The sequence below is a fragment of the Podarcis tiliguerta genome (assembly GCF_965153285.1).
Source record: "Podarcis tiliguerta genome assembly, chromosome: 8".
In the NCBI taxonomy this organism is placed as follows: Eukaryota; Metazoa; Chordata; class Lepidosauria; order Squamata; family Lacertidae; genus Podarcis; species Podarcis tiliguerta.
In genome coordinates this window covers 83,545,009-83,561,328 of record NC_139541.1, presented here as the reverse complement: position 1 = coordinate 83,561,328, position 16,320 = coordinate 83,545,009, and the positions used below count along the sequence as shown (strand labels likewise).

Below are 16,320 nucleotides of genomic sequence, written 5' to 3'. Positions count from 1 at the left end.
TGGCTTCTCGCAATGAGGGAACCACCAGAAGGCCCTCAGCGCTGGACCTCAGTGCAGAACGATGGGGGTGGAGATGCTCCTTTAGGTATACTGGACCGAGGTCGTTTAGGGCTTTCAAGGTCAGCACCAACACTTTGAATTGTGCTCGGAAACGTACCGGGAGCCAATGTAGGTCTTTCAAGACCGGTGTTATGTGGTGTCGGCGGCTGCTCCCAGTCACCAGTCTTTCTAGGATAGAAAGGTTCTTTTTAGATCAAAATCTCCACACCAGGGATGCTATATTAATGGTAAAGTTCTGAGAAATTATTGACATATTTTGAGCAGTTCTCCCATAGAGCTGCACCACTTAGGAGCATTGAGCATTGCAACTACGAATTCTCGTGGTGTCTCAAAGGCAAACAGGTTCATTATGTGTTATTTGCAGTTGGCCGGTCTATGTATGCTTTGCACACAATGTGCTTGTGGGGAATGGCAATGGAACTTGTGCCAACTCTATGTCAAGTTCGCGATACATCTAGTGATGTTTCACAACAGCAGTAATTGCTAATAAGCGATGACACAATCACCCAAACATTGCTAAGTCAATCAATAGCTGTATAGTACACAGGGAACCATTATCTAAATGTAAGCCTGAGGCGATAGAATCGAACATCCATAAAAATTGCAATTCAGCAATTTGATGCTGGAATCTCTTCCGGGAAATCAAGAACTGCCACGCTGAGGTCAGCAACAGAGGGTCCTCCTGGAAAGATGCAAAGTTTTTCAGATACTGCCATTTCCGATGTCAGATTTGTGTGCATTTATTCTGTTGTATGAGGGACATGGGTGACGCTGTGGGTTAAACCACAGAGCCTAGGACTTGCCGATCAGAAGGTCAGCGGTTCGAATCCCCACGACGGGGTGAGCTCCCGTTGCTCGGTCCCTGCTCCTGCCAACCTAGCAGTTTGAAAGCACGTCAAAGTGCAAGTAGATCAATAGGTACTGCTCCAGTGGGAAGGTAAACGGCGTTTCCGTGCACTGCTCTGGTTCGCCAGAAGCGGCTTAGTCCTGCTGGCCACATGACCTGGAAGCTGTACGCCGGCTCCCTCGGCCAATAAAGCGAGATGAGTGCCGCAATGCCAGAGTCGTCTGCGACTGGACCTAACGGTCAGGGCTCCCTTTACCTTTATTCTGTTGTGCAAAGACTGGCCTGCTGGTCCTAAGCAGAATATAGAATAGAAGCCCTGCGCTAGAAAGCCCTGAGCTAGAAAAAATAAAGGGGATGTGGAATGTCCTTTATGCATCTTAGGCTGGGTGAAGGGTCCTTGGAATCCTCAGAAGGTGGCAGATTTTCCTTCCTTGGAGGTTTTCAAAGAGAGGATGGATGGCTATCTGTCAGGGACTCTTTAGCTGTGGTGGGGAAGAGACAGAGATTTGGCCCAAGCACCCCTTTATGACATGGAACCTACAGCTACAGACCACAGCTCTTCTGATAATAACAACAACAACAACAACAACAACAACAACAATAATAATAATTTTATTTATATCCCGCCCTCCCCAGCCGAAGCTGGGCTCAGGGCAGCTAACAACAATAAAATAATACAACATTCTAAAATCATTTCATTATAAAATTAATTCAAATCAAATTGATGGCAACTATTGGGCTGGAGTTCTGTGAAGATTGCCAAAGGAGGGAGTCAGGCTTGCCCTGGCCAAAGGCCAGGCGGAACAGCTCTGTCTTGCAGGCCTTGCGGAAAGATGTCAAGTCCCGCAGGGCCCTGGTCTCTTATGACAGAGCGTTCCACCAGATCGGGGCCACACCAGAAAAGGCCCTGGCTCTGGTTGAGGCCAGCCTAACCTCTCTGTGGCCTGGGACCTTCAAGATGTTTTTGTTTGCAGACCGTAAGTTCCTCTGTGGGACATACCAGCAGAGGCGGTACTGTAGGTACGAGTGTCCTAGGCAGTATAGGGCTTTAAAGGTTAAAAACAGCACCTTCAACCTGATCCTGTACTCCACCGGGAGATAAAGACTTTAAAACAGGGGGAGAGTAGGACCCTATCTCCACCATTGGTGGCACTGCGCCAAGGTTAAGAAAGCCTGGCTACTAGTTTTCAAAGAAACCAGGAAGATCATTGGAAAGGAAGTTTCTCCTATACCCCCAACCCACCCTTTAAAATCTGTTTAATGGGGAGCATAAAGGGTTGATTTCCCATTTTCTTACCGCAGCCAGAGCCATTATAGCTCGTTTCCGGAAACATCTGAAGCAGGTGGATGTGGCTGCTTTGTGTTTTAAAAGATGGGAGTCGGCCCTGTTAGAAAAGTTAACACACCAGAGGACAGAGCAAAAAAAGAAAAAGAAAGTAGTTTTCTTCTAGTTTGGTATGGATTTATTGCTCACGTTAACGACAAAAGGCATGGACAAGAAACCCTGGCCGAATGCAAATGGGCATGGTTGATTCCGTAAGAATTCACGGTCAAACCTTGTGGTAGTTTTGTAGCTACACAATGCTTAGCTTTAGTCCTTTTGCTCTAGGCTGCCCCCCACCCCCACCCGACGGAGAAAGTCCTTTGTGCTCATTTGAACCCTTCGTGATTTCCCCACTCTCTTTGTGGGGCGATCCCATTACTCTCTTCTGTATTTCGTTGCCTTGGTTTTAAAAATCCTTCAATAAAAAATATTTTTTTTAAAAAAATGGGGAGGGGGGACAGGAAAAGGAGGTAAATCTCTGAAGCAGGAACCCCCACCCTTTCCAAACGAAGGGCATGTGTGGGAAATGTCTGTGAGGGGGTGCCAGACGATTGAGTCCTGGGGGAGAGGGAGGGAGCAGAGCACCCCCTTTGGCCAGCTCCGGATTAGAAGGCCTGCGATTTAGCCCTTTAGACCTCTCTCCCTTTGGGGCTCCCAGGCAACGGCAGAGCCTAGAAGGCGAACCCCCCAAAATCCACCATGTCTAAGTCCTGCTCCATCCCGTCGTAATCCAGGGGCGCCTCGTACTGCGGTTCAGAATCACAGGCCGAGGGGTGGTAGCCCAGTTCCTTGAAGTCCGGTGGGTTGGGGTCCGCAGGGGGTCCGGCTGTGGATGAGCTGACCATGTGACCCATGCTGGGACCAGCGGCGGCGCCCCCCACCAGGAGGCAGGCGGCCTTCACCCCTGTGTTGGGGGGCTTGGGGCCGTGGCGGAGGCAGTGCGGGGAGCAGGTTTCATGGCACAGGCTGGACCTGGCAACTGGAGAGAGAAGCAAAGGGCAAGGGGAGTGAGGGGGGGTGTAACCAGCCTCATATAGCCATCATGCTTGAGTCTAGTTAGCACATGAAGGGGTTAATGCCATAGAGTAACATGTCCTGCCAGTCTTTGCCTATGTCACTTCCTCTCACCTTGGGAGGAAATGGGCAACGAAGCCTTTTGTTGTACTCAGCCTACATGTGGATTCGGCATGTGAGGAGCTCTGACCTGCTCCCTCCAACTGCATGGCTTTAACCAGCCTCTTTCGTTCCAGACAAGGATGGAGTCTGAAACTCCAGCCTTTTCCTCCTATCCTGATAACTTTAGGAACTTTTACCGTTTTGTTACCAAGAAACGTTTTACTGCCTGTGCAACTTTTTATGACTGCTGTACGGAAAACCACATGAATCTGACCTTTGAAGAGTTTGGTAAGTAAACCGTTTTATAGCTGACCAAATGTGTGGTCTATTCACGTGCTAGGGAATACTTCGGGGTTCACATATTTTTAAAGGTTTTACAGCCAAAGTTCCATGCTTTCCTATGCTGCCTATTTTGTGATTGTTAAATCTCTGGAGAGGTTCTCTCACCAAAGATTTCTTGCCCCAGACCTGGGTCTTGGCATCTGCAAGGAGACTGTGAGACCCAGGAAAGAGGATTGGAGGAGAGTTAGCCTAGCTGGGCAGTTGTGGTGGATGGTTGTTGTGGTAGCACCCGGAAGGCTATACAGCCTGCCTACCAATGGGAAACCCCCGAGCAGGATCCGGCCACAAGAGCCCTCTCCCCTTCTGTGGTTTCCAGTGTGATAGGAATTTTAAATTCTTGGATATATAATAAATGTTCATAAATGTACCAACCAAGCACGTACATAGATCAGCACAGGAAGACCGACCTGAAACCATTTTTGATTCCCAAACTGACCAAATGTTTTCTCTGCAAGGTCAAAGGAAAATGGAAAAGCCTCCCCATTGTCTTTTCCTTCACAAATCCTGTCTTAAGTGCATGTCTGTGTATGAATAGGGTGAGCCTGTGACCTGGTTCAGGAACTAAGTATTTATCACTACAAAAGACTGGCCAGGCTCCCCAGGTTATCCAATCAAGTGAGCATTAACAGGTAACCTGTCAGACGAGATAAACAATGCACTCAGATTTCTGCTGTAGACCGCCTTTTCTGTGAAGTAGGTATGATGTATCTGGGTTGGTGGTCTTGGGTTACACCCCTTCTGTGATGTATGTATGATGTATGGGAGTGGTGGTCTTGAGCTCCAGGGCAGGGAATTTAAAATATCTATATAAGGGCAGGCACACCTTGGTTCTGGGTCCTCCTCCTTTCCTGCGTGAGAGGGGAGCACCGTGTTGCAACAGATCAATAAAGATCAAGCTTACGAGCTGCTTTGCTTCTCAATATTCTCTGGTTGGCCTCTGTTATTTTCTCCTACCGATAGGGAACCTATGTAAGGACTCTATATGGGCTATTGGATACCCCATAAGGGAAAAAGGGCAGATTTTTGTTTACAACACCAGCAACTGGGATTCAGATGCGTTGCTGCCTCCAACTGTGGAGGGCAGAATACAGTCATCCTGGCTAGTAGCCACTGAGAGTCCTCTCCTCCATTAATTTGTCTTAATCCTCTTTTAAAGCCATCTGGTTTGGTAGAATCATAGAGTTGGAAGAGACCACAAGGGCCATCGAGTCCAACCCCCTGCCAAGCAGGAAACACCATCAGAGCACTCCTGACATATGGCTGTCAAGCCTCTGCTTAAAGACCTCCAAAGAAGGAGACTCCACCACACTCCTTGGCAGCAAATCCCACTGTCGAACAGCTCTCACTGTCAGGAAGTTCTTCCTCATGTTTAGGTGGAATCTTCTTTCTTGTAGTTTGGATCCATTGCTCCGTGTCCGCTTCTCTGGAGCAGCAGAAAACAACCTTTCTCCCTCCTCTATGTGACATCCCTTTATATATTTGAACATGGCTATCATATACCCCTTAACCTCCTCTTCTCCAGGCTAAACATGCTCCAGGCTAAACATGGTAGCCATCAGTGCTTCCTGCAGCAGCGAGTTCCACAAGGAAATGAAGATATGGCTGGGCTGGCTGGGACATGTTGTCCCAAACATCTGGAAGGCACCAGTTTGGGGAATGTAGAGCATACCAGCTTCCTCTGTGTTCATTATGGTTGCCACCCTTCCAGCTAATCCCGTCTGATTGGTATCTCCCTTGCCCTGACCCAAGAGGGGATGTTAGAATTCCTGCTCCGTGACTGCAGTCATGGGATTGTTGTCTATCACATGACGGTGGATGTTTTGACTCCACAGAGTGGGAAGTGACGGAGACAGGATGTTTGTGTTCCTGTGTTCCGTGAAGTGGGACTATTGTCCTTTGTTCTTTTCCTCTTTTCTGTCTGATGCTAGAGAGGGAGCCATGTTGCAGTGCTCCGTGTGCGTTTATATGTAAATAAAGTCGATTAGCCAAAATGCTGAGTTGCTGAGGTCTGTCACACGAACTGCGAAGACTCTGGGGATCCCTAAGTGTGCTGATGTCTGTTGGCATCACTGTGATGTTCGGGCTGAAGAAAGCTTATGAAGCTCCCGAATGAACGACGAGGAGGGAGAGAACATGGCAGTTGGGCATGTGTCTCTGCCTGGGTCCTACTTGAGAGTAGGCTGAGCTCCTGACAGGGATGCCCATATGTGGCCCACTGGTGCCCCACACAACCCCTGGAACCACTACCTTCTCGTCTCTCCGTGCTGGGGCTGGGAGGCCCGCTGTCCCCAGCGGCTTTCCAGAAGCGTTTTCTCACCGGCGAGTTGATGTGGAGCTTGCAGCTGGAGGGGGATCCCTGGGAAAAGCTCTGCAGAAAGAAGCTGAGAATCACAGTTGGAAGAACCCCAGAGAGTCATCTAGATCATGGGTAGGCAAACTAGGAGCCGGATCTGGCCCAATCGCCATCTAAATCCATGTTTTTACATGAGTAAAATGTGCCCTTTTATTTAAAATGCATCTCTGGGTTATTTGTGGAGCATCGGAATGCGTTCATTTATTTTCCTTCCAAAATATGGTCCGGCTATATATTTTGTGAATACAGTGGTGCCTCGCAAGACGAAATTAATTCATTCTGCGAGTTTTTTCGTCTTGTGAATTTTTTCGTCTTGCGAAGCACCACTGTGCATTGACGGTTTCCCATAGGAATGCATTGGCGGTTTTTAAAAAAAGGCGCAAGACGTTTTCGTCTTGCGAAGCAAGCCCATAGGGAAATCCGTCTTGCGAAGCAACTCAGAAAACGAAAAACTCTTTCGTCTTGCGAGTTTTTCTTCTTGCGAGGCATTCGTCTTGCGAGGTACCACTGTATATAGAATCAGCAAGACTTACAGCAGTAGTAAGAGGCCAATCAGACCAAAAACTGATAGAGGAGTGGACTCTTGGATGCCCCATAAGGGAAAAGGGCAATTTTTGTATACAACAGTTTCCATTTCAAATCCTTACCTCTTTGACTTTTCTCAAGATGTCGAGCCACCGTCTGCAGGAAAAAAGGAAAACAGGATTTTGTGTTATGGATGCCGTTGTGCCTCATCACGTACGCTGCCCCTGCAAGCATCACTCCGTTGACCCATCTGGCATCTTACGGTGCTGTAACTGCCTTGGCCTAAGGGCTAAGAGTGTTGGACCAGGACCTGGGAGAGACCTGGGTTCAAATTCCCCCACTCAGGGCTTATCCACACTTGATCTTTCAAGGCAGTCTGAGCTTTGAAGCTCAGTGTCAAAGCAGCCCCCCCCCCCCTTTTTGTTCTGGAACTTTCTGTGTGGTAATCTGCTCTTTAAAGCAGGCCAATGGCCAGCGGTGGAAAACCCAAATTGACATTTGCTCCGGTTGAGTCCGAAAGTGCAGGTTTCCATGGGGAAAGTTCTGGGGCAAAGCCAAGCAAATCAGACATACAGTGGTACCTCGGTTTACGAACTTAATCCGTTCCGGAAGTCCATTCTTAAATCGAAACTGTTCTTAAACCAAGCCACGCTTTCCCTAATGAGGCCTCCCGCCGCTGGTGCCCTTCCACTGTTCGGATTCCGTTCTTAGACCGAGGTAAAGTTCTCAAACCGGGACACTACTTCCGGTTTTGCGGAGTTCGTAAACCGAATCGTTCGTAAACAGGGCTGTTCTTAAACCGAGGTACCACTGTATATCCAAGCTAGAGCCTGGATAGCTCAGTTGGCTGGAGCGTGGTGCCGATAACGCCAAGGTTGCAGGTTCGAAGCGGCTTATTCCTGCCTTGTGGGGGGTTGGAATGGATGATCCTTAAAGTCCTTTCCATCTCAACAGTTTTATGATCCTATGTCGCTTTTAAGCGCACACATGTGCCTGGGGCAAAAAGTCAGAGTGGTGAGCCCTCAGCCATTTTTTATATTGGCTGCATATGAAAATCAAGTTTTGATGTGAAAATGTGAGCAACATTGGTATGAATAAAATGCTTCTAGGCTCTGTGCCAACTTTACACCATGTATTTCATTACTATTTAAAACTGTCCTCCATATTTGTGATATAATAATAATAATAATAATAATAATAATAATAATAATAATAAATTGCATAAAGGTGCAACAATAAGTAAAGGTAAAGGGACCCCTGACCATTAGGTCCAGTCGTGGCCGACTCTGGGGTTGCGGCGCTCATCTTGCTTTACTGGCTGAGGGAGCCGGCGTACAGCTTTCGGGTCATGTGGCCAGCATGACTAAGCCGCTTCTGGCGAACCAGAGCAGCGCATGGAAACGGCGTTTACCTTCCCGCCGGAGCAGTACCTCTGTGGTTTAACCCACAGCGCCACCCACGTCCCGCTGGTTTGCTGAATGCATTCCTCCTTTTATCCTGTTTTATTTACCCCAGAATGTATGCATGCTCAAGTAGGAAATAGTTTCTTTGTAGTTAAAAGACTTTCTTCTGATCTGATTTTGTCTCACGTGGGGTTTTTGAAATGCTCAGAGGAAATCTGATTGGTTCTTAAGAACACTGTGTAAAAATTTCTTTTGTGAATAAAACGACCTGGGCCGAGGGGTGGAGAGGATGATTATTATTGGCACCCCTCCCAGAGTCTTAGAATCATAGAACAGAATCATAGAATCATAGAGTTGGAAGAGACCACAAGGGCCATCGAGTCCAACCCCCTGCCAAGCAGGAAACACCATCAGAGCACTCCTGACATATGGTTGTCAAGCCTCTGCTTAAAGACCTCCAAAGAAGGAGACTCCACCACACTCCTTGGCAGCAAATTCCACTGTCGAATAGCTCTTACTGTCAGGAAGTTCTTCCTAATGTTTAGGTGGAATCTTGCTGGTCAAGCCTTGTGTGTATTTTATTAATCAGAGTCCAATCTTTCCTTGCATTGGGAACGCTACAGCTAAGTCACACGCCATTATGCAATTTCACGGTGTGCAACAATGCTAGGAATGTTGGAAATCGCCTCCGCAAGTTATAGTGACGACGACTAACTTGGATGGCTTTGAAAGGGGACTGGGTGAATTTGCGGAGACCCCTCATGCAGCCACAGCTCCCAGCGCCCAGCATAAACTACAGAAGGAGGGCAGGCCCACCTGCACACTTGGCCGTCAGGGGCGAGGAAGAGGAGGAACTTGCCATCGCGGAGACTCAGCCCCAGGCAGCTGTCCATATGGGCCCCCAGAGGAAGGCGGGGCAGGTCGCAGATCTCGCTGCCCTCCAGGATGGCCTCGCAGCTGGTGCCCAGGGAGATGCCCAGCTCGGCCGGGGAGTCGGCATCCGGGCAGATGAGCAGGCTGCCGTCCAGCGAAACGACGAGGAACTTCTCCTTCCACTGCTTGAAAAGGAAGCCTCCTGCAAAGGACCACTTGAGGTCAAGGTTGGCAAGGAAATAGACGTCAGAAGCGTGAGAGCATTTGTTTTGGTTCAAGGCCAAGGAATCTCAGCCGACTAGCTTCAAGGGCGGAAGGTGTGACTTGCAGGCGGATATGAGCCCCGGGACCTTTCCATTGGCAACCCAATCTGGTTATAATAATAATATAATATAATAATCATTATTTATACCCCGCCCATCTGGCTGGGCTTCCCCAGGAATTCTGGGCAGCTTCCAACAAAATATTAAAATACAGTAATGCATCAAACATTAAAAGCTTCCCTAAACAGGGCTGCCTTCAGGTGTCTTCTAAAAGTCCTGTAGTTGTTGTTCTCTTTGACATCTGGTGGGAGGGTGTTCCACAACGAGGGTGCCACCACCGAGAAGGCCCTCTGCCTGGTTCCCTGTAGCTTGGCTTCTCGCAATGAGGGAACCGCCAGAAGGCCCTCGGTGCTGGACCTCAGTGTCAGGGTAGAACGATGGGAGTGGAGATGCTCCTTCAGGTATACTGGGCCTTTGAGGCTGTTTAGGGCTTTAAAGGTCAGCACCAACACTTTGAATTGTGCTCAAAAACGTACTGGGAGCCAATGTAGGTCTTTCAGGACCGGTGTTATGTGGTCTTGGCGGCTGCTCCCAGTTACCAGTCTAGCTGCCGCATTCTGGATAGTTGTAGTCTCTGGGTCACCTTCAAAGGTAGCCCCACAAAGAGTGCATTGCGGTAGTCCAAGCGGGAGATAACGAGAGAATGCACCACTCTGGCGAGACAGTCTGCGGGCAGGGAGGGTCTCATCCTGCGTACCAGATGGAGCTGGCAGACAGCTGCCCTGGACACAGAATGGACCTGCGCCTCCATGGACCGCTGTGAGTCCAAAATGACTCCCAGGCTGGGCACCTGGTCCTTCAGGGGCACAGTTACCCCATTCAGGACCAGGGAGTCCTCCTCACCCACCCGCCTCGTGTCCCCCCAAAACAGTACAGTGGTACCTCGGGTTACATACGCTTCAGGTTACATACGCTTCAGATTATAGACTCTGCTAACCCAGAAATAGTACCTCGGGTTAAGAACTTTGCTTCAGGATGAGAACAGAAATTGTGCTCCGGGGACGCGGCAGCAGCAGGAGGCCCCATTAGCTAAAGTGGTGCTTCAGGTTAAGAACAGTTTCAGGTTAAGAACAGACCTCCCGAACGAATTAAGTACTTAACCCGAGGTACCACTGTACTTCTGTCTTGTCAGGATTCAACCTCAATCGTATAGAATGGTAGGGTTGGAAGGGACCCCTAGGGGTCATCCAGACCAACCCCCAGAACACCCTTGCCTCTTGGGGACTAGCAACTTCCTCTGCTCCCTTTTGGACGGAAGTGGGGATTATGCCTCTCTGGCCCTCTCCTCCGCTGTTCATCAGGCTCTCTCATTACTGAGTGGACGGATGGCTCGTTTATCCCACAGAGTAATTTGCTACTAAGGAGATTCCGTTTCCATCAATCTGTCGCAGGCCGACGACGGGACAAACATCATGCACAGCAACAAACAGATTAAAACAATGATTAAATTCTCTCATGGGCGCTTTGGGATTAGGATTCAATCAAATGCTAGCGGCAATAATCCCAAAAGGCCTGGGGGGCTGGGGGAGGCACTTTCATGCCCTGCAACATTTATCTGATGAAAATAGGGATGTCCTATTCCATACTACTACTACTACAAATAATTTTACTATATATACCCTGCCCACCTCACTGGGTTCCCCCAGCCGCTCTGGATGGCTTGCAACATATATAAAAACATTAATAAAACATTAAGCATAAAACATTAAGCATTAAACTGCGGGTGGCAGTGGAAGACAGAAGTGCCTGGCGTGCTCTGGTCCATGGGGTCACGAAGAGTCGGACACGACTGAACGACTAAACAACAACAAGCATTAAACAAAACCAGAGCTGCCTTCAGATGTCATTTAAAAGTTGTATAGACATGTTGTTGTTTAGTTGTTTAGTCGGGTCCGACTCTATAGACATACCCAAGGACAAAAGGAATATATTTTTGTATATAACCGCAGCCGCAAGAATACTTATGGCAAAATATTGGAAAACAGAAAAAGTACCACAAATGATTTGTGAGTTTGCCGAGATGGCAAAAATGACTCCATCAATCATGGGCGGCTCCAATTGAAAATTCTATACAGATTGGGAATGCATAGGCGAATACATGAAGAAATGTGGTGTTAAAGCAGAACTCTTAATAGGCAATTGTGTAAGGACAAAAGAAGTAATTATAATTTATAAGTTTTCATGTTATTTTATTTTGTTAAAGCAACTAGATAAAATATTATGTTGGGAAGATCTCACACAGGTGGAGGGAAGCAGTGGGGAGGAGGGGAGGGTTAGGTTGAATTTGGGAAATAAAATAATATATGGGACAGCAAAGGATATAATAGATTCTTACAGAATAGTAATATATTGTAACCAGAATAAAAGTTCAAAAGGGGAAGTAAATCTATTTTTAGTATTTTCACTATTGTAATAGTTATTACTATCTCTGATTGGGTGGTATGTAGATATATATCTCTGATTGGTAGAAGGCAATGTTAACTCAGACTTCTTTGTTTTGCTGTTTGTATAATTTTCTTCCAGTAGTGATGTATGGAAGTGAGAGCTGGACCATAAAGAAGGCTGATCACTGAATAATTGATGCTTTTGAATTCTGGTGCTGGAGGAGACTCTTGAGAGTCCCATGGATTGCAAGAAGATCAAACCTCTCCATTCTGAAGGAAATCAGCCCTGAGTGCTCCCTGGAAGGACAGATTCTGAAGCTGAGGCTCCAAGACTTTGGCCACCTCCTGAGAAGAGAAGACTCCCTGGAAAAGACCCTGATGTTGGGAAAGATGGAGGGCACAAGGAGAAGGGGAGGACAGAGGACGAGATGGTGGGACAGTGTTCTCGAAGCTACCAGCATGAGTTTGACCAAACTGCAGGAGGCAGTGGAAGACAGAAGTGCCTGGCGTGCTCTGGTCCAGGGGGTCACGAAGAGCCGGACACGACTAAACAACAACAACATAATTTTCTTAAGTCAATAAAAAAAATATGAAGTTGCATAGTTACTTATCTCCTTGGCTCAGGGGTAGCATAACCTCAGACCCTCCAACGTTTCTCCGATGAAAATAGGGACGTTCTGGGCAAAAGCAGGACATTCCAGGATCAAATTAGAAACCGGGACGGCTTCTGTAAATCCGGGATTGTCCCTGGGAAATAGGGGCACCTGGGAGGGTCTGTGGTTGCCAGTGTGCAGCAGAGCAGCTCAGATAAACCAACAGGTTTCAAGCAGCGTTCTTCCCTATTGCAGAAGTTGGAGGAAAAGGTTCATCTTGTAGCAGGAGGGGAAATTGCGGAAGGAAAAGCATTGGGACGAATTCACAGTCAGAACTGGTTGAGGGTCTGTGTGTGTGTGTGAAACAGGGCTGCCAACTTATCAACCCAAAGCCACCCCAGCTGGCTCCTCTGCCTTTAGGAGGAGAAATCCTCGAGGGAAGCTTGGAGGCTGATGTTGTCTGCTGCTAATGCCTGCAGCGTTGGAAGGCCTGAGTAATAAAATAAAAAAGGAAGTGGTTGGCAGTCCAGTTTTAAAAGCTCCTCAAACTGTAACCAGTAAGAGCTATTTATTTGTTGACTCTATCTGTGCAGGCCACTCAGTGACACGTCTTCCCCGGAAGGCGCTCGCGCACGCAGAAGAAGCAATAAAATGCAACATTACGATATCACAGAACGATAAAAAGCTTTGTTATTTCCTTTTGCAGGCCAGGAAGGTTACTCAGCTGCCCAGAGATGCTGGGGCAACTCAGTGATACGGGCAGAGTACGAATAATAAAGTTATTATTGTTATTAGTGTGCTAAATTTGGGCCTGGGGTCCCCTCGTCATCAGGGTTCGGGGTGAGCTGATCCTTTTGCGCAGCTGGGAGATCTGGTGCTTTGGGTTTAATCAACTAAATTATGCAATTAATTAATTAAAGCTCTAGGAGCAGATTTTTAAAAAAATGTAATTTAAAAGCATCCCAATTGACCTAGAAAGTTATGGGGTTTTTTCCCTGCCTGGCACCTGCTTCCACTCCAGTAGCAGGAATGAGCCCTGGGATGTATGAAAGAGGAGCTGTCCCTGCCTCTGAGCAGGTACAGAGTGTAAATCGCTCTCACTGAGGATGAGAGGGAGCATTCACTGCTTTCTAGAAATTTAGTACCTGCCACAATGCAAAATTAGCCCCCTGTTGGGTAGAAGCTGCCTAGCTGTGGATTTTTTAAGACATTTAAAAATAAAGATGAAATAACCCTCAAAGTGTGGCTGACAGAAATTCAACAGGCACAGCTCATCACTATAACCATTCTGCTTCCCTCCCCGACAAGGCTGAAGGCAACCTCCAACTGTTGAATTTCTGCCTGCATAGCTGCTGGCACAACACAGGGGCTTGCTAGGAGGACGGGGCTGCTTCTTGTTTACACTTAGCCAGGACTTTAGGAATCCCTGGAGTCTGGGAATCTCAAATGGCAGATTCAAAGGGAAGGGATCTCTTCTTCTTAATCTCACTTCTAATTCTGAATATTCCCCAAATGATAAATCAACAAACCTAGTTTCAGGGCTGAGCCTGAGCACAAGTCTCCTCCAAGGCTGAATCGCATAGCCTCATTGCTCCTTTGCTTGCTTGCTTTTGTATATTTATCTATTTACAGAAATATCTGTATACCGCCCTCATGAAATATCACGGCCGGGACAACAATATACGGAACAAAACTCATTAACAGCAGTACAGAGCAAGCTTCAGAACGACCAGCTACTTGGGAACAATCACATATCTATCCTCTTCTTTCTTGCAAAACGCTGTATTTAGATGTCCCCACCCTCCAAAAAACACCCCCAGCTTTGATTAGAATTGAGAAAAAGAACAACCTTTACACATTTTAAGCTGGAGATTTTTAAGCAGCCTGAGCACCTGGCTTCTGGTTGAGAAGTCATTAACCTGTTGTTATGGAAAAGACACGATGAACTGCTAGGAAAGATGAATGGGCCCTTTGAACATGTGCAGAGCGCTGTTTTGTGCAACCCTGAGATCCTACACAGCCGGGATTAGGGAATGAAGCAGGCATCTTCTGGGGCAGAGAGGGTGCTACTTCCAGCTACTTTTGAGTCCCACTCCCCATAAGCTTTGTCCCAGCGATTTCTCCGGGCTTGCATTTGCCTTTCCATATTCCTTAATCTAGACAGCATCTTAAAAAGCAGAGACATCACTTTGCCAACAAAGGTCCATATAGTTAAAGCTATGGTTCTCCCAGTAGTGATGTATGGAAGCGAGAGCTGGACCATAAAGGAGGCTGATCGCCAAAGAACTGATGCTTTTGAATTCTGGTGCTGGAGGAGACTCTTGAGAGCCCCATGGACTGCAAGAAGATCCAACCTCTCCATTCTGAAGGAAATCAGCCCTGAGTGCTCACTGGAAGGACAGATCCTGAAGCTGAGGCTCCAAGACTTTGGCCACCTCAGGAGAAGAGAAGACTCCCTGGAAAAGACCCTGATGTTGGGAAAGATGGAGGGCACAAGAAGAAGGGAACAACAGAGGACGAGATGGTGGGACAGTGTTCTCGAAGCTAGTAAAATGAGTCTGACCAAACTGCGGGAGGCAGTGGAAGACAGGAGTGCCTGGCGTGCTCTGGTCCAGGGGGTTGCGAAGAGTCGGACACGACTAAACGACTAAACAACAGCAACATCCCTTAATCTAGACAGGGGCTAGCAACTCAAAAGTTCCACCAATTTGCATACCCACACATACACGTTTATACACAAATACAGGTTTTTGAGCCAATTAAGCTGGGAAGTGGCTGTGGGTGCCTAGTGCATAGCTGTCAACTTTCCCCTTTTCTTGCGAGGAATCCTATTCGGAATACGGGAATAAAAAAGGGAAACGTTGACAGCTATGGCCTAGTGGTTGGAGCCAGCCCCTCACTCTCAGCCTAACCTCCCTCACAGGGCTGTCGTGAGGATGAAATGGGGAGAGGGAGAAGTATACAAGGTCTTTTGCAAAACGCTCAGCAGCCCTGCAAGCAAAAGTGGTTTCTTTCTTTAAAAAGCATTTTTTAAAAGAGGGGGTGCGGGACAAGCAGGAGACCTAGGCAACAGAAACAACAACAACAACATGGATTCTTGTTCCCACCCCGCCCCCCAACAAGATGCCAGGGGCAGGATGATGCATGTCTGCCCTGATGGAGCAGAGTTCCAGGGTCGTGGGGTGGGTGAGAGTTGGGGTAACTCACCATATTTGCGGAGGTAGCCCTGATGGATCCCCGGGGGAATCCCTGCGGCGCTGCTCATCCCGCCGGGAGCCACCCATCAGAGGGCGGCGTGGCGAGGAGGGGGCAGGCGCAGGCAGGCAGAGGCTCTGAAAACAAGCCGATGCTGCTGCTCTGATCGTCTAATCCCCGAGCATCCCTGAAGCAGCATCCCTCTCAGCCAATCAGAGCCCAGCTGGGAGCAGCCTCTTCACCTATCCATGGAAGGCAGGCTGTGTGTACGGAGGGTGGCCTCCCAATTCAACCAGTCTGGCCACTGGCTGGATTCTTGGACTGGGAAAGACCAGGGATGATGCCTCAATACCCGTGTGGGGTGAAGGGGGAGGAGACGGAGCCTTTTCTGTGGTGGCTCCTCGCTTTCGCAAGGCACTCTGGAAGGCACCCTCACCCTCACTGAGGCACCGGGCAGGGCCATTTCTACACCCTGCTGCCGGTTCTGTGACTTTTCCCTTTTTTATTATTTATTTGATTTATTTCCCTCCCGCTCAGGGTGGCACGCATGGTGCCCCTGCCTCTGTTTTATCCTCACAACAACCCTGCGAGGTAGGATGGGCTAAGAGGCAGTGATGGGCCCCCAAGGGCAAGCCCACTGGCGGGGTTTGAACCCGGGTCTTTCCCGGGTCCTAGTGCCAAGCTTTAAGTTTAACCACTACAACACTCTGGCTTTGCCAGCTTGGTTGCCGTTTTAGTTTTTAGGTCTGCTATTAGTTTGTATGATGATGATTACAGTATTATTATTATTATTATTATTATTATGCCCCCCTGCCAGGTTTACTTTAGCTAATATTGCAACTCTACAATTCCAGTTATGATTCCAAATACAATGGTACTTCGGGTTAAGTACTTAATCTGTAACCTGAAGCGTATGCAACCTGAAGCGTATGTAACCCAAGGTACCACTGTAATAACAATGATGATATTAATTTTATTATTT

At 48.0% G+C, this 16,320-nt stretch overlaps 1 protein-coding gene across 1 annotated transcript; it reads right to left on the bottom strand.

Moving 5' to 3' along the window:
• Window positions 1–2,043: 2,043 nt before the first annotated feature.
• On the bottom strand, window positions 2,044–15,648 carry LOC310684628 (uncharacterized protein). Its single transcript, XM_083456039.1, has 5 exons — window positions 15,351–15,648; window positions 8,787–9,045; window positions 6,690–6,723; window positions 5,937–6,057; window positions 2,044–3,210 (listed from the first exon to the last, which is right to left on the bottom strand). Exons 1-5 carry the CDS (start codon window positions 15,406–15,408, stop codon window positions 2,903–2,905), a joined length of 780 nt encoding a protein of 259 aa, XP_083312165.1. The 5' UTR covers window positions 15,409–15,648; the 3' UTR covers window positions 2,044–2,902.
• Window positions 15,649–16,320: the final 672 nt, after the last annotated feature.